This window comes from Ahaetulla prasina, chromosome 1 (genome assembly GCF_028640845.1).
Source record: "Ahaetulla prasina isolate Xishuangbanna chromosome 1, ASM2864084v1, whole genome shotgun sequence".
Classification (NCBI taxonomy): Eukaryota; Metazoa; Chordata; class Lepidosauria; order Squamata; family Colubridae; genus Ahaetulla; species Ahaetulla prasina.
Genome location: NC_080539.1, coordinates 20,044,121 through 20,067,509, shown reverse-complemented (window position 1 = coordinate 20,067,509; position 23,389 = coordinate 20,044,121). Strand labels below are relative to the sequence as shown.

The following is a 23,389-nucleotide window of genomic DNA, read 5'->3' as shown; positions in this document are numbered from 1 at the left end:
CTCAAAACAGGATGACTGAAATTTGGCAAGATTTCAGAAAATTGGTCTCTGTTATTGTGATTGCCTCTTTAAGTCCTGACAGGTGTCTTGGCATTGTGGGGCCCTGCTTTGGCAACCACTGATCGATGTGTAATTACACCCCCAGATCAAACCAGATAAGCTAGTTTGGTCTAATGGTTAAGCACCAGGCTAGACATCAGAAGACTGAGTTTTAGTCCTGCCTTAGGCATGAAAGCCATCTGGGTGACCTTGGGCCAATCACCAGGAGATTGTGAGTTCTAGTCCCACCATAGGCATGAAAGCCAGCTGGGTGACTTTGGGCCAGTTACTCTCCCTCAGCCCAACCCACCTCATAGGATTGTTGTTGTGGGGAAAATAGAAGGAGGAAGGAGTATTAGCTATATTTGCAGCCTTAGGTTATTTATAAAAATAATAAAAAGGCGGGTTTTAAAAAAAATCTAGAATAAATAAGCAGTTCCATTTAGGCATCTTGTTTGGGATGGAATACCTCCCTTTCTTGGAGGGCTAAGAGGCACCTTCCAAGCAACATGTGAACTTTCTGGAATTTTTCCTCTCCCGGCAATAATCTGAATACCAACGATGCTACAGGTTTTAAACGAGAGCTGTTGCTTCAAGTGATTTGGTCCCTTGGGCCAGAGCTGAATCACCCACCTATTTAAAAGCTGGCACTTGATTGCCACGTCTCCTCCATCTCATTAACAGATCATGCCCTCTGGAGTCACTGCCAGTTGCTTGCCACTCTTTGCCACAAATTGCCACTTGTCATCCCGAATAAATGACGTCTCTGAAGAGTTCGCATGATAGGAATTGCGCTCGGAGAAGCGGTGATAAGCACCAAGTGTAACACTTTGGCTTGCTGCTACATGGGGAAGACTTCTTGTCGTCAGAAGTTTCAACTTGCAATTGGGTCGTAGCATTTTCAGGATCTCAGATGAAAGAAAGATATTCATTTGATCCAAAATATAAAGCCGGGGGATGAATCAAAACAACATGAAAGGGTATGCTAGCTTTTGAATTCTCACATATCCTTTTGGTGTTGTTTTTGTTGATCCTTGTAATGCTGGCAGGCAGTTATGAGATTTGGCTTAGGGCCATAATTGCCTTTTCTATTATTTAATTAGTATTGCATCTTTCAGTCTGAAAGGAGATTTTCATATAGAAGCTATATAAGCCTATCATAGGGAGGGCAAAAGGCCCTCTGCCTTGTGATAACGGAAGGCTTATTCTTATGGTGACTGAAATGCAAGGATGGAGTCAAGTGGAATGACCTCTTTTTTGCCAACTTCTACATCTTTGCCTTTACTCACCTAAAGCCATCAAAGGACAAAATAGGGGACCATAAAAGGGCTGTGTTTATTACAAACATTTACAGGCAGTCCTCGAGTTATGACCATAATTGAGCCCAAAATTTCTGTTGCTAAGCGAGACAGCTGTTAAGTGAGTTTTACTGACCTGAAGTGATTGTTTTCATGGCGTTCTAGTAATTAAAGCATTTGATAATTTCTTCTGAGAATTAAATCCCGCTGTTAATGAGGCTAGGCTAGGCAGTGAGAACAGATAACAGGTGAATTACTCTTTCCCGAGATAGCTTTGCAGATATCTTCTACAATAGCTGACGGTAGGCTTGGAAATAGCATCTTACAAAATTGTATCAAACTGATTGTGGGGGTCAGATAAGAAAGCAAAAACTGAGAACAAGACTTAGTTCCCATGGTTTGATTCTGAATGAGAATAAATTAGGAAAGAATTAGTTTGTTGTTGTTAGTTGCGAAGTGTGTCCGATCCATCGCAACCCCATGGACAACTTTCCTCCAGGCCTTCCTGTCCTCTACCATCCTCTGGAGACCATTTAAGCTCACGCTGACTGCTTCAGTGACTCCATCCAGCCACCTCGTTCTCTGTTGTCCCTTTCTTATTTTGCCCTCAACCTTTCCCAGCATTAGGCTCTTCTCCAGTGAGTCCTTCCTTCTCCTTAGGTGGCCAAAGTATTTCAGTTTCATCTTCAGGATCTGGCCTTCTAAAGAGCAGTCAGGTTGATCTCCTCTAGGACTGACTGCTTTGATCGCCTTGCAGTCCAAGGGACTCGCAGGAGTCTTCTCCAGCACCATAGTTCAAAGGCCCAAATTCTTTGGTGCTCAGCCTTCCTTAAGGTCCAACTTTCACAGCCATACATTGCAACAGGGAAAACCATAGTCTTGACTATACACACTTTTGTTGGTGGGGTGATGTCATTGCTTTTTAGTGTGCTGTCTAACTTTGCAATAGCTTTCCTCCCCAGGAGCAAGCGTCTTTTAATTTCTTGGCTGCAGTCCCCATCTGCGGTGATCTTGGAGCCCAGGAAAATAAAATCTGTCACTACTTCCATTTCTTCCCCATCTATTTGCCAGGAATTGAGAGGGCCGGATACCATGATTTTAGTTTTCTTAATGTTGAGAAGAATTAGTTAGGCAATTCAAAATAGATCTAGCTTTGCATTCTATCCAGAAATTTGCTGAAAAAGTAGTTATAGACAGACACCTCCAAATTAAGAAAAGAGAATTTTCTAGGATCTCCTAGCAACAGCTCATAGTGGCATTATAAGCTAGAAATCTGGCCTTCCCTTGATGCTTAATAGTTTCTTCTCATCTGTAGTCTCCTTTCACACTTTTACCGCAGTGTGAGAAGTTCACTTTAGGGGAGTCCTTGGTACTTTCTGAGCTTGGTTGTTTTCTTGCAGACGTTTCATTACTCAAACTAGGTGACTTCATCAGTGCTGCAAAAGGACCCTTCATTTCAACCCTGCACTACAAATATTCTCCTTTATTAAGATCATTTTAGGGCAGGGGTATCAAACTGGAATTCTTTGAGGTCCGGATCAGCATTGTAGTTCTCCTCTGCAGGCTGGCCGGGGGAGGGTAGGAGAGACGGGACAGACGCCTCCTGCAGCACCCTGCCGGCCAAAGAAGGGCACAGGGGGAGCTACGCGCAGTCCCCTCGCGTGGCCCATTTTCAGCCTGGACAGCCTCCTGTAGCAGTTTGCCAGCCAAAACTGGGCAGGGGTGGGCAGTAGGGCTTGCATCCAGGCCAAAAATGGGTCATGGAGTTTTGGGCTGTCAGAGGCACAACGGGCCAGATTTAAGCACCCTGTGGGCCGGATCCGGCATGCAGGCCTTGAGTTTGACACGTCTGCTTTAGGGGATTGTACTCACAAAGGGCACCATACTAACAAGAAGATCCACTTGAATTGGTTCTAAAATCCAATAAACAAATTGCTGACAGTTTGGGCCAGTGGGAAGGGCGAGTAAAGTTGTAGACGGTGATTTTATTACTTCTGAAATTCTATACTGTATTGTTAAAGGATAGTGAATGGCTGTATTATATTCCCTGTTCACCGGTACTCATCATACATATGCCAAAATATTGGCAGGGGGTAGCTGTTGTGGTTGCTATGTATAAAAAGGGCAACCTAACTACTTGCTTGCCAATACTAGTCTATCAGATTTTGAAGCACAATAAGTATGCTTTATGACAAGCACTTATATAACAAGTTGTCTGAGTTAACACAAAATATAATCTGGCAAATAACCAGGCAAGTGTCAGAGATGGATGCTCAGTTTTTGATCATGTTTCTTATTTTGCAACATCTGGCTAAAATATAGTCCTAGCCAGGTTTTGTACTATACTGTGCATACATGAGCATAGTTTTTCATAGCTCTACCGAATGCTGGGCACATAACAATTACCTGGCAAATAGATGGGGAAGAAATGGAGGTAGTGACAAGATTTTATTTTCCTGGGCTCCAAGATCACCGCAGATGGGGACTGCAGCCAAGAAATTAAAAGATGCTAGCTCCTGGGGAGGAAAGCTATGGCAAATCTAGACAGCATACTAAAAAGCAGAGATATCACCCTGCCAACAAAAGTGCGTATAGTCAAGGCTATGGTTTTCCTAGTTGCAATGTATGGCTGTGTAAGTTGGACCATAACGAAGGCTGAGCGCCAAAGAATTAAGGCCTTTGAACTATGGTGCTGGAGAAGACTCCTGCGAGTCCCTTGGACTGCAAGGCAATCAAACTGGTCAGTCCTAGAGGAGATCAACCCTGACTGCTCTTTAGGTCCTGAAGATGAAACTCAGATACTTTGGCCACCTAATGAGAAGGAAGGACTCATTGGAGAAGAGCCTAGTGCTGGGAACGATTGAGGGCAAAAGAAGAAAGGGACGACAGAGAACGAGGTGGCTGGATGGAATCACTGAAGCAGTCGGCATGAGCGTAAATGGACTCCAGAGGGTGGTGGAGGACAGGAAGGCCTGGAGGAATGTTGTCCATGGGGTATCAATGGGTCAGACATGACTTTGCAACTAACAACAACAAAATGTACAAATAATAGTGGCAGTAATGCAGTTGGTTCCCTTTGTCAGAGGAGCACAGCATATTCCAGCAATGCTAAAATCGTAGTTGGCTAAAGCATGTCTATAATTTTTGATTAGAGCAGGGGAACCATGGGAACCAAGTGTAAGTCACTTTTTTTTTTTTTACTGCTGTTGTAACTTTGAATGGTTGGTAAATGGTTGTAAGTCGAGGCTTACCTGTAGGAGAATTTTGCTAAGGGCATGATCTGTCCGACCATAAAACAAACAATTCTTTCCATCTGAAACTGCAGGTAATTAATATCTCTTTGGGGAAACTCCCATTCCTGCATGCTAGATTGTAAATCCTCCCTTAAGCTGCAGCTTCAGTTAATGTAGTTGATTTCCAGATCTCCCCCAAATGTTAACAATTGGGGATTCTGGGATTTGGCTATAGATAAATTAAAAGAAAAGATACATCTGTGAGCTTAGATGAAAAGAACAATCATTTTCCAAGTCAAAGATAAAGCCATCTTCAGGTTTTTTTCTTTTGTTTTAGGTTAGGTGAATTTGTGTCCTCTTTTCTCCTTTCTTGAGACAGACATCCTCAAAGCTATTCATATATTGAATTTTGAATGCAGATGATAAAAGCCACATGGCCAAAAATGATATGAAATTGGGTTAGACTAGAGACTTGTTTTGTTTTTGGCCTTTCTCTTCTCCTGTTTTCCTCTGTTAAAAAAAAAAAGACTGTACAAAATCTAATACGAAAATGCCTCTTGATGCCAGGAAAACATGCATTTTAGTACCCCACAAGAAAAGGAAGCACAAATGGGATGCTGCCACTGAAAAGGCTCTTTCCCTCAAATCAGAGGTGGGTTTCAGCAGGTTCTGACGAATTCTGGAGACCAGTAGCGGAAATTTTGAGTAGTTCGGAGAACTGATAGTAAAAATTCTGACTGGCTCCGCCCCCATCTATTCTCTGCCTCCCAAGTCTCAGCTGATCGGGAGGAAATGGGGATTTTGCAGTAACCTTCCCCTGGAATGGAGAAGGAATGGAGATTTTAGGGTATCCTTTCCATGCCACGCCCACCAAGCCATGCCCACAGAACCGTAGTAAAAAAATTTGAAACCCACCACTGCCTCAAATGTCATTTATCTTGCTTGCAGATATAGGACCGCAGTGATCCAATGGATAAATGTTCTCCAGAATGGTGCAGTTAGATGTTTAGGCCCAGAATAATGTAATAGTGTACAGTAGGGAGTGTTTGAAGAGCCTTGTATAAGACTTGGGAATTAACACATCCTATTAATACTATATAAAGAGTGTTATACATTGCAATATCTGTAGCTGTAATTTTAAAAAAAATAATTAGAAGGAAAAAGAATCTGATACACTGGAAATTATGCTGTCCAATCTATGAAGAAGAACATTCTTAGTAAAACAAAACTTCCTGGAAAGAACATGTTTTGAAGGTTTGGTCTTTCGCTGATTTGGGGTGATTAAAGCCCCCCCACAGCTGAGACTGCCTGCTTCTTTAAAAATCATCAGCCTGTTATGTGAACATAGGCAGGGGAAAGTAAATAGATATCTATCTAAAGTTCTACACTATAATATATGCGTCTTTTCAACATAACAGAATGCTCTCTCAAAAAACACCTACTCCCCAATTATGGGTTTGTATTCTACTCAATGTCGGGTTTCTCTGATTTTCAGACAAAGGGCCCAGCATTGATTTGCAGCATGACGAGAAGCAAATGGAAGGAAAAGGTGAGTTTTGTCTGTTTTTTAAAAAAATACCAAAATACTCACCCGCGCCTTCAATAGATCTCTTTTGTGTCTCCAGCATTTAGTATGAAAGGGGGGAATGGATTTGTCTTTTTTTAAAAAAACCCTGCTGATTTCTTTATACAGCTGGAGAATGGCAAGTCACTTTATCAATGAGATTTGCAGCATATATATTTAATAACTAAATAAATGTAACCTTGGCCCTCTTCTTCTGAGCTTTAAAACTCTCCAGATTTATGCCACCCAATCTTTAGCAGCAGATAGCCAAAAATCTTCTGTACCTATTTTTCTCTTTGGTTTAGTTTTTTTTTTTAAATAAAATCTTCTCAAAATATTATTCAATATATTTTCCTTAATTACCTGTGAACGGGATCTATTTGAAAAGGAGATTATTCTGAAGACACAAAATTCAACACAAGATGTAAATAAGTGGAAATGTTTCTGCTGTGGATGCCGGTTTTCTTTTATTGTGATTTTTTAAAGGAGGAGTTGGTGATCTAAACCAGAATCATTACCATCCATTGGTAATTTAACAGGGCAGTTTATGGAGGAAATGTGGTTTCACATGTAACAAGGGATGTGGTGGCTCAGTGGCTAAGACGCTGAGCTTGTCGATCGAAAGGTTGGCAGTTCAGCGGTTCGAATCCCTAGAGCCGCGTAATGGGGTGAGCTCCCCTTACTTGTCCCAGTTTCTGCCAACTAGCAGTTTGAAAGCACGTAAAAAATGCAAGTAGACAAATATGGGCCACCTTTGGTGGGAAGGTAACAGCGTTCCGTGTGCCTTTGGCATTTAGTCATGCCGGCCACATGACCATGGAGACGTCTTCGGATAGCTTTGACTTCGGCTTTGAAACGGAGATGAGCACCGCCCCCTAGAGTTGGGAACGACTAGCACATACGTGCGAGGGGAATCTTTACCTTTACTATCCAAGCATGATTTTTTTGACATTCTTTTATTAATAATGATAGCTACTCCATGTCTTCAATGGTTTTCTTGCCCGCAAAAGAAGATCTGATGTTCCTATGATAAGAAGTAATACATTCCAAATCCATTTCAGTTTGCTGATTCCTGGAATGTCTATATTCAGCCTCGACATTTCTACTTCAAGTTTAATTTTGGTTTATGGCTCCTGACATTCCGCACACCAGTGGTGTATATTTATCTTTCCAGAATTAACTTCAGTTTTGTCAGGGATCACATCAGCTAGCCACCTCATGAGAGCACCATGATAGTGGAGGTTGCCCTCCATTGTTCCACAGTAATTTGTTGAATACCTTCTACCCTGATGGGTAGGTTCTAGAGCAGTGGTTCTCAACCCTTATAGTGCTGCGACCTCTTTAATACAATTCCCCACAATGTGGTGACCCCTTTAATACAATTCCCCACGATGTGGCAACCCTAACCATAAAATTATTTTCGTTTTGAATTTATCGTGCCTGAAGCTGTATTGGCTAGCGATCTGAACTGCTTGTGATTGCCTTGAGGACAGGCATTGCAGCTGGCTTGAGAGGGAGACATCAGAGCAAAGATTTCTCTCTTTTTTAATTCATTGCGCCTGAAGCCGAATTCGGCTAGCGATTTGAAGAGCCTGCAGCTGGCTTGTGGAGTCAACCATTGGAGCGTGATTCTTCGACTCGCAAGTATACTTCCCATATTTCCAATGGTCTTAGGCAACCCCTGGCAAATTGTCATTCGACCCCCAATGGGGTCGCAACCCACAGGTTGAGAACTGCTGTTCTAGAGCCACTGTGGCACAGTGGTTAGAGTGCAGCACTGCAGGCTACTTCTGCTGACTGCCGGTTGACTGCAGTTTGGCAGTTCAAATCTTACCCGGCTCAAGGTTGACTCAGCCTTCCTTCCTTCCGAGATCGGTAAAATGAGGACCCAAATTGTTGGGGGCAATAGGCTGACTCTGTAAAACCACTTAGAGAGGGCTGTAAAGCACTGTAAAGTAGTATATAAGTCTAAGTGTTATTGCTATTACTATTCTAGGATCACATTGACTATATCCTGATTCTTAATGTCCATTTGGAGTGTTACTACCAGAACGATGGAGTGGGTTGCCATTTTATTCTCCAATGGGTCCTATTTCATCTGATTTCCTGTCTATGAGCTGCCAGTAATGGATGACTCTTTGCGGGATTTACACCACAGCACTCTCAACACTGCAGCTCATAGAGTCATTTGAATACAAAAGCCCCTCGATTACAATGAACTAATAATCCATGAAGGGGCCCTTTTGGGAGGGGGGTTGTGCTTGAAATATTTTTTCTTTCTGGGAAATAGAGCATTTAATGGTATGTTAATATAGAATTGAATGACTGAGCACTTTGCCTCAGCGTTCTGAAAAGTGCAAAATCAGCAAATGATTAATTCCAATCAATATATTAGTCCAATTGATGCCTGCCTCTTTGTTAATGTCATGTAGGAATGCAGAAAGGCACATCTTTAAGCAGCCCTCTGTCTCCTTCTCTCTTTTCCAGACCTTTTAAAGTTTTTTTGGTTTGACTGTTGGGATTTTCCGCTGCTTTGATCTTCTGTGTTACTAAACATGCATTATTTATGAGCTGCCCTATATATGATAGCGGTAGTATATATACATTCATCCTCTGTAGGAGTGTTTCTTTTCTTGCCGTCACTGCACTTGTTATTTTTGTCTTCCAGATGGTGTCAGTGACGTTTTAAGCCACTTGAGAAAACAAGTAGAAATTTTATTTAATGCAAGATATGGTGAGATATTCGCCTTTTTTTTTCAAGATAGGACTCCCACCAATCCCCACCACACCCAATGCTGAGTCCAGTTACCTGTCATTTTGCAATCCTTATTGCTTTAGTGTAATTTATTGCTAGAAAGATTTTCCTTTACTGGATAGCAAAGGATAGTTGACTGATTGTCCCATCCTGCACTGTGTGAAGGGATTGGACCAGGGATGAAATGCTCCCAGTTTGGACCGGATTGGCTGATCCAGTAGCGATGGTGGTGGCTGGTTCAGAGAACCGGTAGCAAAAATCCCTGCCCCCACCCCATGCCCACCCAATGCCCGGTTGCCTGCTTCCCCGCTTGCCACTTCTTTTAAAAAATGCTTTTAAAAGGTAAAAAAAAAGCCTCTACAATCACAGCTGAGCCCCGCGATCATCAGAGCCTTTTTTTAGCTTTTAAAAGCTATTTAGCTTTTACAAACTATTCGGCTGAATAGGTTGTAAAAATGCTTTTAAAAGGTTAAAAAAAAAGACTCTGACGATCCCAGCTGAGCCGCGTGATTGTTAGAGCCTTTTTTTACTTTTAAAAGCATTTTTTACAGCCTATTCCGCAGAATAGGTTGTAAAAAATTAAAATTGCTTTTAAAAGTAAAAAAAAAAGATCGCGCACCACAGCTGATGATACCCCCCACCCCCGTGCACTGTTCTACTTACCCCATGCCTCCTTTTGGCATGCACTGTGCTTGCAACTTGCATTTGGTGCGTGGTGCGCACTGCGCATGTGCACATGTAGTGCGCATGCTCAGCCAGCGAACCGGTAGTAAATCGGTTCAGATTTCACCACTGGACTCAATAGAGTTAATGATTCCCTCCCAACCCAAGGACTCATTAAAAAAACTATGGAATTCTTCTCTTAGAATCATATGGTTGGAAGGGACCTTAGAAGTCTTCTAGGCCAGCTGACTGGGGAATTCTGGGAATTGAAGTCCATACAGCTTAAACTTGCCAAGGTTGAGAAATACTGTTCTAGGCCAACTTCTTGCCCAGTGCAGGAATCCTCAGACCATCCCAGGCAAAAGGCGGCCCAATTTTTTTGTGAGAATCTCCAGGGATGGAGAACCCACAACTCCTGGATGCAGTCTGTTTCATTGCTTAATAGCTCTCCCACTCAGGAAATTCCTCCTTAATTCTAGTTTGGATACCTCTCTGTAAAATTTTCACCCGTAGGTTGTTTTCTTTCCTTCAGTTGCTAGGGAGAAAAATCTAGTCCATTTTCCTTGTGACAGCTTTTATGTATGTATATTCCTCTTCACAAATATTTCACCAAGATACAAAAAGCATGGGGGTTAGGCACAAAATCTGAATCCCCTTCGATATGCTCTGATTTTGATGGCCCTTTAGAGAGATCATTACAAGCAGAGTCTAAGAAACTGTCTCAGGAAAACTGGAATAACTGGTATTGGCAACCACTGGCTCCTAGATGAGCTACGAAATTCACTGGACTCCTTTCATTTGCAGATGGCGCTGATGTTGCTAAATTATATTGCCAGTATCCCTGGTCATCACAACCAGCATGGCTAACGGAGTGGGATGCCAAGAACTGCAAGGCAGCCATGTTGGTTCAGTTAGGAAGTCAGATTTTGAGTGGAAGATGAGAGAGGAGGATGTAGTTCCCCATCAACTGAGCTAGTTGTTTCCTGATATTGATTCCTTAGTGTGGGGAGATCAGTGACCTGGTTTGATCTTCTGTTGATGAACATGAATCTAGGAGGGCTCCTAAGCAATGGACCTCTGCTTTTAGCAGTTCAGTCCAAAGCAGATTCCTTCCCCAGTTCCAGCATGACTTTTCTTTAATGGAGACCATAGCGATGTTCCTTTCTGAAATGACATGCTTGCCTCCGCAGCGAAAGCCATAGGAATTTCTGAGCCTGTCAAAGTCCCGTATTCCAAATTCTTGATGTACCCAGAAGACCTTTTTGTGGTGGGCTTGCCTGACGGTATTCTACTCAGACGGCCCAACTGTTTTGGGATTGCAAAGCTAAAGAAGATTCTTCAGGCAAGCAGCAGAATTCGATTTGTTATCAAAAGGTAAACAGCAGAATTGTTTTTTCTCTTTGTCTTATGTGACTCCTTTCTGTTTGTTTGTTTGTTTGTTTGTTTGTTTGTTTGCAGAATGACAGCATTACATCTACTACCACCAGACATAACTTGCTGGAGGTCAATAATTCACTGTGATCTTTTAAAAAACTAATAGCTTTGGCTTTATGTGAGAGACAAAATAAAATAGCCTCTTCAATGACAAGGATTTGTTGATATAGAATATTCACAAATTATTTGCTGCTTGCTCGCCATTATTACTGTAGTTTCATTGTTGCACATAAGAATGGATGTGTGCAGAATTTTCTGTTTTAGGTGTGGAAATAACTATAAACCAGAAAGTTTTGCATTTTGATCTAGTATAAGGCAATATATATTTTCCACTTTCGGCAGGAAGGTATTTCTACCAGCCCCCAAATCCTGAAGTTTCAAACGTATAGTTTCTGAACAGTAATGGGTTGCTACCGGTTCGCCCCGGATTGGGTGAACTGGTAGCAGCGGTGGCAGGAGGCTCCGCCCACCCATCCAGAAGCTTCTGCGCATGCGCAAAAGTGTCACCCATGCGCAAGTAGCAATGGGATTTGCAACCCACTACTGTTTCTGAAACTATATTACATTTGCCAGAGTTCATAATAGCATCAATATGCCTGCTGTGTGCTGCCTAAAACATCTGCAGCAGGAAAAAAATCTAGCAATTGTTTCTAAGCCTGAGCCTTGAGATTATTCAGTGTTTTTCTCCCTAAATAAAAACTTAATCTTATAATCTTGCCTGTTTCTGATTGCAGAATTTTGTCTCCGTGAGTTCTCTTAGATATACCTGATAGATATTAAATATTAATTTTCAATGAGATGGAAAGGAACAAAAGTTAACGAAATTATTGGAAGTAATCCCATTCAGCCTATTTAATTGATTACAATTAATTTGGATTAGATTTAAAGATGAACTAAATTTAGCTGCCTGTGAGTTATTTAATGACCTTTTTGGGTTACAATCTAGTATAGTTCTTGGTCTTAAAAAAAGGGGAATACTCCATTCTGCTAAGAGTCAGTGACAAGCCAGTAGAAGCAATCATCTGATGGAATAAGGCTTTTAATAGGAAGGCAAAATAGCAAAGTGTTTTCTGAGGGTCTTTTTTTTTTTTGTCCCTTACATGCCCAGGTAGAACTGAGAAATATTCTTTGTCCGTAAACCCAGAAAGCTGCTTCTGCTGCCAGCCAGTGCAAAAACCACTGACCTTATTACATTATTTCTCTGACAATGTCTTTCAGGCCAGAACTTCTTACAGAAGGAATGAAAGAAACGACCTCAGATAGCTCAGGAGCAATAGGTAAGGCTATGTGGATTCCTAGTGGTTGATTATTGTCTTTAAGAAATCAAGAGAATCTCATCAACTGAAAAATGGGCAGGTTTACTCTGGCCTACATTTTTGTTCATTAGAATCCTTTTCCTCATATAAGCATGAAATATTAGCCTAGATCAGCATTGGAACCCATGTGCTTATATATGCATGATATATATAATACATGGCATGTATATTAGCCCCATGGAATGCTCCCTGCATGGACCAAAGTATCTTTTCACCTCTGAATCCAAATTACTGAAGAGGTTAACAAAAGAAAACAGGATCAAGAAATGCTGATTATTATCACTACAGTAAAGCTTTAATATTTAAAAGAATTACAGCCACCCACAAGGCTGTGTTGATTTTTTTTTTTTACTAAACGCAAAAGCAAAAAAACCAAAGATTTTTGTCCAGGCACTGAAGGTCATTTAATATTTATTTATTTTTAATTGAGTTATTTGTATCCTACCATTATTATGTTTACAAATTACTCAAGGCGGTAAACATATCCAACAAATCTTTCTCCTCCTATTTTCCCCACAACAACAACCCTGTGAGGTGGGTTGGGCTAAGAGAGAGCGACTTGAGCGACAGGGTCACCCAGCTGACTTCCATGGCTAAGGCCGTACTTGTCTCCTGCTTTCTAGCTAGTGCCTTAACCACTAGGCCAGGAGTCTGCAAAGTTGGCTCTTTTAAGAGCCCACACGTCTTAAAAGAGCCAACTTTGCAAACCCCTGCACTAGGCCAATCTAGCTCTCTAACATCATTTTCTGCTTCTTTTTTTTTAATTTGAATTTATATCCTGCCCTTCTCCGAAGACTCAGGACGGCTTACATTGTGTTAAGCAATAGTCTTCATCCATTTGTATATCATATACAAAGTCAACTTTATTGCCCCCAACAATCTGGGTCCTCATTTTACCTACCTTATAAAGGATGGAAGGCTGAGTCAACCTTGGGCCTGGTGGGACTTGAACTTGCAGTAATTGCAAGCAGCTGTGTTAATAACAGACAGACTTAGTCTGCTGAGCCACCAGAGGCCTTTAAAAATATGTAGATCTTGAAGAAGCATTCAACACAAATGGGCGGCCTTTGTAGCCTTGTACACCACATAGGTAGCTAAGTAGATACGTAGATAGAATAACAAGTTAGCATTAAACTTACCAAGATCGCCTCAAATTGCCAATGGAGAAAAATGTGTGGTCGCTGAGTCAATAATGACTTGATGGCACATAAGCAATACTCAAATTGCCAAGCGTTGCAAGAATTTGGCAACTTCACCTCTCACACAGCTGTAATATAATCTCAGTCAAGCCCACGAAAACCTGAGGAAATTTTTGGCATTATCTGTGAATCTACACAAAATGACCCTGTTCTTATGTAAATTTTTAAGCCAGCACTGAAATCTCACCATATGATTTGGTGATCTTGTAAAGTTTTCACCCCTTTCTAGTTTTTGAAAACATAATCAGTGTTGGACACAGTCTGGAGTTATCATGGGTACCCTACTGCGTTGTAGATAGCGTATGGCTAATCCCTAAACTTCAAGATGGAAAATAAAAAATAAAAATAAATCTAAACACTTTTTCTTTGTGTTGACAGCCAATGATAGAGTCTCCATTGAGCCCATTGAGGAACCTGTAAAAAGACCAGGATTTCAAGGTGAGAACAGGGATGAGGTAGCCAACAAAAGTGCGCATAGTCAAGGCTATGGTTTTCCCAGTTGCAATGTGAAAGTTGGACCATAAGAAAGGCTGAGCGTCAAAGAATTGAGGTCTTTGAACTATGATGCTGGAGAAGACTCCTGCGAGTCCCTTGGATTGCAAGGCGATCAAATGATCAGTCCTAGAGGAGATCAACCCTGACTGCTCTTTAGAAGGCCAGATCCTGAAGATAAAACTCAAATACTTTGGCCACCTAATGAGAAGGAAGGACTCACTGGAGAAGAGCCTAATGCTGGGAAAGATTGAGGGCAAAAGAAGAAGGAGATGGCAGAGAACGAGGTGGCTGGCTAGAGTCACTGAAGCAGTAGGCGTGAGCTTAAATGGACTTCAGAGGATGGTGGAGGACAGGAAGGCCTGGAGGAATGTTGTCCATGGGGTCACGATGGGTCGGACACAACTTCGCATCTAGCAACAAAAGGATTTGTGGCTGTCATTTTGACCTTTTTGACACCCCCTCCCCTTGGGTTCATTATCGCTCCAATTGATTGTGCAACTTGCAAGATAGTTTTCTGCATGGCAGGTTGTTGTCTCTTGAGGGCACTCCCACTGGATTGCCAATCAGTAGGATTTGCCATTCTTCCAAAAAAGTTTGTAGAAATGTGCAGCTGTTGCCATGATGTGCTTTGTTTACAAAATTTAGCATGAGACAGATTGTATTATATTTCTTTTATGTTTCAAATAAAGGTCCCTTGACTGAATACGACTCCATTCAAAGAAAAGAATAAACCAATCTGTAAATGGAAAACTTAGTTATCTGAGGAAGGACAGGATTTCTCTAGCTGTACTTTTCACATGCTAATCTATACTTGGGGATGTAATTATTTTGCATGAGGGGATTTTCTTTTGTCTGAGCTCCCATCTGTTATGGACTGTGATATTTAAATATATATTTGCCATCTCAAGGAGAACTAGAGGCCTATTTTCATATTTATTATATTAAGATCTTTACCTAATTGCCAAAAGTCTTCCCCATTTACTCTGCTGTTTTTAATGGCATGGCTTTCTATGCCACTCAACAGGCGAGGCTCTTGGGCAAATTGCAAATATAATCTCAGAACAAAAAGTCAGCAGGAAACTATAAAAAAGGTTTAAAATTGAAAAAAAGTGTTTGCTGAAAGGTCTTGGCGTGGCACTTTTTAATCTTAAAAATAATAAGGAAGGTGAGGAGGAAAAATTATCCCCTGCTCACATCTTTAATGGAGCAAACCATTGTTTCCTGTCCCTTCCTAAGCATTCAAATGGTGGCTTGTCATGGATCCCAATTCTACTTGGCAAGGAAGAAGTAGGACAGATTCTATTACAGTTTCCACTTTTCTTTACAGAAAATTATGATACTCGACTGTCAAGAATAGACATTGCAAATACACTCAGGGAACAGGTTCAAGATCTGTTCAACAAGAAGTACGGTAAGTGTTTTAATCTGGCTATTAGCAATCATAGAATGATAGAATCAGGGGTGAAATGCTCCCGGTTTGGACCGGATTGCCCGATCCGGTAGCGATGGCAGCGGGTGCTTCGGAAAACCAGTAGCAAAAATCCCTGCCCCCCCCCCCCATGCCCAGCTGAGCCGTGCGATCATCAGAGGTTTTTTTTCTTTACTTTTAAAAGCATTTTTTCTTCGGGTGAAAAAATGCTTTAAAAGGAAAAAAAAAAAAGCTGCTGATGATCGCGTGGCTCAGCTGGGATCGTCTGATCCTCAGAGGCTTTTTTTTCTTTTAAAGGAAAAAAAATGCTTTTAAAAGAAAACAAAAGCCTCTGATGATCAGGCAACTCAGCTAGGATCATCAGAGCCTTTTAAAAGCATTCTTTTACAACCTCTTCGGCCGAAGAGGTTGTAGAAAAAATGCTTTTAAAAGTAAAAAAAAAAAGTTGGCCATACCCATCCAGGCACATTACCCCCCAAGCCACGCCCACAGAACCGGTAGTAACAAATGTTACATTTCACCACTGGATAGAATCTTAGAATTACAGACTTGGAAGAGAAACCAAAGATCATCCAGTCCAACCTTTTATGAGGAAAACCAATTAAACCATTCAGGAGATGTGTCTAGCCAGACTTTTCTTAAAGGATCCAAAACCTACGGAGTTTAAGTAAGAGGGGGTGTTTTACTGGTCTTGCTTTACGTTCAAATGCCTGTGAAATAGATTGGTTTAAAATATAGGCATTTTAAAAAGAAAATGTACATGCCTTAAGAGATGTTTTGAATCGAGTCATTCTTAAGTGTGTCTCTGTTCTTCTGGCCAATTTTTGGAACAATTCAATGCATTTCTTGCTTATGTCCATAGCCATAAAATCATCAAACTTTAGATTCTATGGGAATATTAGCCATTGACCAAGCCTAGACATTTTACTAGTTCTTCCAACCTGGGTGTGATAAATGAGAGCCAAGCTTTTTGTGGTCTCCCAACAGTCATTTCCTGCTTTGAGCAAATCATTGTTGGCAGTTTTGAGTTAACTATGGTTTGCCTGCAAAGTGAGGAATTGTAATTGGAAAGGATATATCACCCACCCTGTTAAGGCCCCAAAGGAGGAGATGGTTTATTTCAGGGGTAAGGGACTGAGTCCAGCTGTTCTGCAAAGTTCAAAAAGTGAAAGTAGGAGACACAGTTCCTTTGGAGCCTGTAGGCACCCAAGGGTAAGCTCTCACTTCTGTAGCTGGAGTTCAGATAATATGCCTAGTGAGAAGCTTGACAGAGCCCATCACTGGGGAATTGTGTGTGACTTTTGGAACTGGGTAGGACAGGGCGAAGTGTTATCTATAACATTGTGTGTGTGACAGTGGTCCTTAGTTTGCAAACTTATAGACAAGCATCTATAAGGGGTGTCAAACTCAAGGCCAGGGACCCTGGCCCGTGGGGTGCTTACATCTGGCCCATGGGGCCGCCTTGGAAACAGCAAAGGACTGGCCCACAGTGCCTCTGCCAGCAGAACGGAGCATGAGAGGGGCGCGCTGGCAGAGGTTTGCAGGATGCCAGCGCAGCCGAAAACAGAGCTCACGAGGGCTGCAGGTAGCCGTCCTGAGCTCTGTTTTCAGTAGCAGAGGATTGCAGGAAGCTGTTGCAGCCGAAAATGGAGTTTGGGAGCCTGTTTTCGCTGACAGAGCGCTCGGGCCACCACAGGCGCACCCAACACAGTGACGTTGAGCTGGTCATGCCCACCCTGGCCCCCCAAGGTCAAACACAACCCTGATGCAGCCGTCAATGAAATTGAGTTTGACACCCCTGATCTACATGAATTTTTGATTGATTTTTTTCTTAATGCATACATAAAAGTATGCAGTCTCTGGGGGGAGTGATCCTTGCCATCATAGTTTCTCTACAGTAGATAAACTGTACACAAACTCCTGTTTTTTGGCACTTTCCTTTAACAAGCACTTTTTACAGGAACTGCATGATGAAATTAAGAAAAATAGATATTTCAATACCTAAATTCTTCTGGTTTCCCATCTGACATGGGAGGTTTGAAAGACAGACACATTTGCGCTCACCTTTGGACCAGTGGTGGGTTTCAAAAAAATTTTCTACCAGTTCTGTGGGCGTGGCTTGGTGGGCGTGGCGTGGCTTGGGAGTGGCAGGGGAAGGATACTGTAAAATCTCCATTCCCACCCCACTCCAGGAGAAGGATACTGTAAAATCCTGATTTTGTCTTGATCAGCTGGGACTTGGGAGGTAGAGAATAGATGGGGGCGGAACCACTCAGAATTTTTACTACTGGTTCTCTGAACTACTTAAAATTTCCGCTACCGGTTCTCCAGAACTGGTCAGAACTTGCTGAAACCCACCTCTGCTTTGGACCAAATGAGTTTCTCTTGCCTTTTCCAAGCTGGTTTGGTGTTCTTCAAAGCTGAACAAGAACAAAATAAGGAGTGGCCAAAGACTTCACTCCTTCCTCGTGCTATCTTCCTTTCAGGTGAGGCGTTGGGCATCAAATACCCAGTCCAAGTGCCATACAAGCGTATCAAAAGCAATCCGGGTTCAGTGATCATAGAAGGGTTGCCACCAGGAATCCCATTCCGGAAACCTTGCACCTTTGGCTCTCAGAATCTGGAGAGGATATTAGCTGTGGCGGACAAGATCAAATTCACAGTTACAAGGTATTTCTCTTTAGGAATATGCATCAGGTTGCAGCAGTGGGTATCTGGAGGGGTATTAATCTGCTTTCTTACCTATGTTTAATAGCAATAGCGATTAGACTTACCGTATTTTTCGGAGCATAAGATGCACCGGAGTATAAGACGCACCTTAGTTTTTGGGAAGGAAAATAAGAAAAAAGCTGATTGGCAGGTGGATTAGCCTCCGGGAATACCCCCAATCAGCTGTTCCCAGAGGTTCCTTGGTTGTGAGCTCTGTGCCTTGCTTTTTTTTTTTGCTTTTTTTTCTGCCTCTGAAATTTCTGAAACTCTGTTTCAGAAAAAACTTCTTTTTTTCTGCCTCTGAAAGTCTCCGAAACAGTTTCAGAAAAAAAGACTCTGAAGCTCTGTTGGGAGGGCTTCTTTTCTGAAGCTTCTTTTCTGATGCTTTTTTCAGCCTCTGAAACCTCCATTTGAGACGCTGTGTGGGGCTACATTCGGAGTATAAGACGCACCCAGATTTTCACTCTCTTTTTTGGGGGGAAAAGGTGCGTCTTATACTCCGAAAAATACAGTATATATTGCTTCACAATGCTTTACAGCCCTCTCTTAAGAAGTTTACAGAGACAGCATATATTGCCCCCAACAATCTGGGTCCTCATTTTACCAACCTCTGAAGGATGAAAGGCTGAGTCAACCTTGAGCTGGTGAGAATTGAACTGCAGGCAGTCAGCAGAAGTAGCCTGCAGTACTGCATTCTAACCACTGCGCCACAACGGCTCAAGTCTGAAGTAGATACTTCAAGGATGTCTCCAAATATCACTTGCATTTATCTAATATTTTAACCCATCTTCCAAAAGAACTTTTCCCAAAGTGGAGGCTAGTCAAATATTATATTTGAATGGACAGCTAGTTCTCCCCATTCCTTTGGATAATTTATTTTTTAAAAAAGATTGTGATATATTCATTGAGAATACAATTAGTATAGCAAATAGATTTTGGGATAAAGTATGATTTTCCAGTCTCATTTTCTCTTGAGCGATGTTATCTTAAAGTGAAGATAGCCTTTCTTTTGGAATAATGCACCTTTTGGATAAATATGGACTTCAGCTCAATACACTATGGATGCAAGAGAAACATTCCCCCCCCCGAATTTACATCATTTGCATAATTTTGCATAGTTGCAAACAGTATGCAGTGATTTATCATTTTCCTAAATACTCTATTACACACATCACATAAATGAGGAGAATAATTTGCATTGTTTGCTTGCATGCATCTACCATGATTGATGTACTGTCTCATTTAGTAGTTGAGAAAAATGGACATCCCCTCCACTCAGTCTATTACATGGTAGCTTTGCTTCTGGTAGTTTAAAATGGAAAGTGGAAACACTGAAGTCATCAGTCGATAAAAGCAGTTGATAAAACCTTAAAGTGACCACCTAAAAATACCAGAGAGTTGAATATATTTGATGAATGACTTGCAATAAAAACATGGGAACCAACAATATTCAAAAAGACAGCCCAATACCACCCAATGTCTCTCTTCGGTGAGAGAATCCCAGAAATTGAAAGGTCTCCACTAAGAAGTCTTATTTTTGGTCTGCCAGCTCACTAGATTAGCATGAAATGGCATTCGGTGCGGGTGGGGGGGGAGGAAGTATGTTAGAATCCCATTGCATGATCTCAACAGCCATCTGGTGGCTGCATTTATACAATTCACTTAATCTAGTTACTAAATTTACCCTTTGAGATCTCACAGTAGAATGAACTATAAGCAAGCAGGATCAGTTTATGCTATCTATGCAACCTCCTAAGACTTACAAGTACAAATCTAGACACCAACAAAACTTTTTACATTGTAAAATGCACTTACTTGATGTGTAATTGGCCTGATTAAATGTGGTGTGTAAAAGCAAACAGCTGAGAAATGCACCAGTGTGTAGTGTTGTAGAAGTCAGATTGATTGGTTAAACTTAGCTCTGTTTTCTGATCCTCCATGACTTTCTGGGCTTTTGGTTCATAGGCATTAGACGTCTTAATTGGATCTTTTTCCTACAAAATTCTCAATCATTTGCGTAAGTTTTCAGCTCAGCGGTACATTCAGACATTTTCTAGAGCCTTAATATGGTTTCCTTACTTTTGGCTTGGCTTCCAACTTTTGTGGTTTGAAAATCCTAACCTGTGATTTAGTATTATGTGTCAATCGGGACATGGTGGATTACTGAAAAACCATATATTAAAAATGGCTTAGGGTGAGATGCATCCATAACTTCTGAAAGCAAACCGTCTTACATGCAACATTTACTTAATCTGATAAATCAGTCCAGGGGATGAAGTCTGTGTTTATAGGGCTTAATAAGGAAAGGTGAGTTACGTCAATGACATCATGATGTACAAAATGATGCAAAGTCATTGGCATTGTTTGCATGATGATGCCATGATGTCATTGTGGCTTCTAGCAGATACCTATAACAGGGTATTTCTGTTTTATTGAGGGATACAGCACATATTATCTTTTTGGGTCCATGCTAGCCCTGGATGGGGCTGAATCAGGGCTGGAAATAAAAGATACACGTGCTTCTTTTTAGTCTCCTTCTCTGCCTTCACCACCAACTCTTGAATGAGCAAAAGTTCACTCTCTTTGATGCTCTGAATTGGTTTGCTTGCAATTTTAGACTTTTCTTAAAAGAAATCTTAGATTGGGCTCTTTACGGCAGATTCCCTCTGCCGTAACCGAGGTGCCTCCTATACCTGCATTTCTCAATTATTCCTTATCAGGTAGATAAGAACAACCAGATCCTTTTTTTCTGTGTGTCAATACTTATAATACACAATTTTTTGAGACCCTAATATTTGGCGCAAAGGCCAATTTAAAACCTACTTCTGTTTCATAACCAACAGTATGGTTTTTTTCTTTTCTTTTTCAGGCCTTTCCAAGGACTCATCCCTAAACCTGGTAAGTGCTTAAAGTCCTAGCAATAAAATGCTAAGTGTGTTTTGCCATCCTTTGGTAATTATACAGGGCAGTTTATGGAGGAAATGTGGTTTCACTTTTATGGGTGTCTTTGTATCCTAGAGACGCAGTGTAACTAGGGACGTGGTGGCTCAGTGGCTAAGACACTGAGCTTGTTGATTGAAAGCTCTCGGTTCAGCGTTTCAAATCCCTAGTGCCGCTTAATGGGGTGACCTCCCGTTACTTGTCCCAGCTTCTGCCAACCTAGCAGTTCGAAAGCACAAAAAAAATTTGGTGGGAAGGTAACAGCATTCCGTGCGCCTTTGGCGTTGAGTCATGCCGGCCACATGACCATGGAGACGTCTTCGGACAGCGCTGGCTCTTCAGCTTTGAAACGGAGATGAGCACTGCCCCCTAGAGTCCGGAACAACTAGCACATATGTGCGAGGGAAACCTTTACTTTTACCTTTACCTTGTATCCTAGTTTACTTATCACTATATTGTATATCATTAGTCCCTAATGATAAAAGAGTTACCAGAATTTGTTCATGGTGGGTTTGATTAAGACAGATGGCCATGTCTCCCTGGATTGGTTGTGGGGTCGTATAGCAGGACACAATTGCCAGTCTGATGTGGAACCTTGCTCTAGAAAAGGGTGTGAAACTGTGGGCTGGATCCGGTTTGCGGGGCGCTTAAATCTGGCCCACAGGGACAGCCTGGAAGTAGCAAAGGACTGGCCCGCAGTTCCTCTGACAGCCAAGATGGGGCACGGGGGGGGGCACATGAGGCCCCCTCACACCCCTTTTTGGCCTGGACAGCTTCCTGCAGCAATCTGCCGGCCAAAGTGGTGTGTGTGTGTGTGTGTGTGTGAGGCCCCCCTGCCCCAGTTTGGCTGGCAGTGTGCTGCAGGACGTTTTGGCCAGCAAGTTGCTGCAGGAGGCATGTGTCGTCGTCCCTCCCCCCCCCTCGTCGTTGTCCTCTGGCTGCTCTGCAGAGGAGAACTACAATGCTGATCTGTCCCTCAAAAGAAATTCAATTTGACACCCGTGCTCTAAAATTGGAGAGCAAGGGATAGAAATTAATGTAACTGCCACCCTATTTCTTGTTTAAGCACAACTCTCACTTAGTTGTGTAATTACTATACATTTCCATTGAGGCTCTGTTGATCTATGGATTTTGTTCGTTTTAAGGCTGCATGCTGAATGACCTGATATGCATAGAGTGATCAGACATGCTGATGTTACTCCCTCCAAACCAGGATATATAACCCTAACTTTTGATACAGATAAGTCCTCGACTTACAGCAGTTCATTTAGTCACCGAAGTAACCAGAGCACTGAAAAAAGCGACGTACGACTGTTTTTCACACTTACGACCATTGAAGCATCCCCATGAACAAAATCCAGACGATTGGCAACTGACTCTTATTCTCGTCGGTGGCAGTGATCCCAGGGTCACATGATCACCGTTTTGCGACCTCCTGACAAGCAAAGTCAAAGGGGAAGCCAGATTCACTTAACAGCCACGTTCATAATTTAACAATTGCATAGCAGAATAAAAGTGTATTAAGAATTTAAAAAAGGAAATAGTTCCACAGTGGTCTGGATCGCATCAGATGGTAATGTTAAACCATAATGGGGTCGGTTATTTTGGGAGCGAGCATAATGCGAACGGAGACATTGGCTCTGTGATGTGCTAATGAGACCCTTGGTTTATGCAAAAAACAGGGTTTAAAAAAATCCTCAATTGCATATACCTCTACCGTATGCACACCCATTAATATTGTGTCATTGTTCACAATGAAGAAAGCCTAAAGAGATTTTATAACAATAGGTTTCCATGGGAAAGTCATACGTCTGCTTCCCTCCCCCCTCCCCTCCTCTTTACCTTCCCCTCCACATTTCCTCCCTCTCCCCTTCTGCTTCTCTTTCACCTTTCCTTCCCCTTTCCCATCCCCTTCCCATTTCCTTCCCCTTCCCATTTTCCTTATCTTCCTCTTCTTTTTCCCCTTCCCTTCCCCTTCCCCTTCCTTTCCATTTCCCTTCCACTTTCCTCTTTCCTTAGCCTTCCCCTGTCGCTTCCAGCTCTTTCCTAAAAATACTGAGAATTGTTCTAGTCTAGATCTAGTCAAGACCGTTGGTCCATTAAGCTTTGTGTTAGTTGTTTTGACTGACTATACCTCTCTAGGATCTCTGCCACGCCTGTTGATTTGGGAATGGGTAGGTGGGGGAGAGCATAACTCAGTCTCTTGATTTTCTGAAATGCTGGAGGAAGCCATCTTGTGATGTTCTAAATTGAGAAAAGGTGTGGCCAAAATTTTGGTGTTTTTGTGGATATGTTTAAGGGTGGGGACAGAAATT

At 41.9% G+C, this 23,389-nt stretch overlaps 1 protein-coding gene across 3 annotated transcripts in view; it reads left to right on the top strand.

Moving 5' to 3' along the window:
- GTF2IRD1 (GTF2I repeat domain containing 1) overlaps positions 1-23,389 on the top strand; it is a 161,206-nt gene that overhangs the window by 108,017 nt on the left and 29,800 nt on the right. For all 3 annotated transcript variants that reach the window (XM_058164327.1, XM_058164328.1, XM_058164330.1), the window contains exons 14-21: positions 6,066-6,119; positions 8,803-8,868; positions 10,743-10,926; positions 12,205-12,263; positions 13,880-13,939; positions 15,324-15,407; positions 17,912-18,095; positions 21,004-21,032. In XM_058164327.1, the coding sequence (XP_058020310.1) occupies positions 6,066-6,119; positions 8,803-8,868; positions 10,743-10,926; positions 12,205-12,263; positions 13,880-13,939; positions 15,324-15,407; positions 17,912-18,095; positions 21,004-21,032 (720 nt within the window). The remainder of the gene's footprint in view (positions 1-6,065; positions 6,120-8,802; positions 8,869-10,742; positions 10,927-12,204; positions 12,264-13,879; positions 13,940-15,323; positions 15,408-17,911; positions 18,096-21,003; positions 21,033-23,389) is intronic.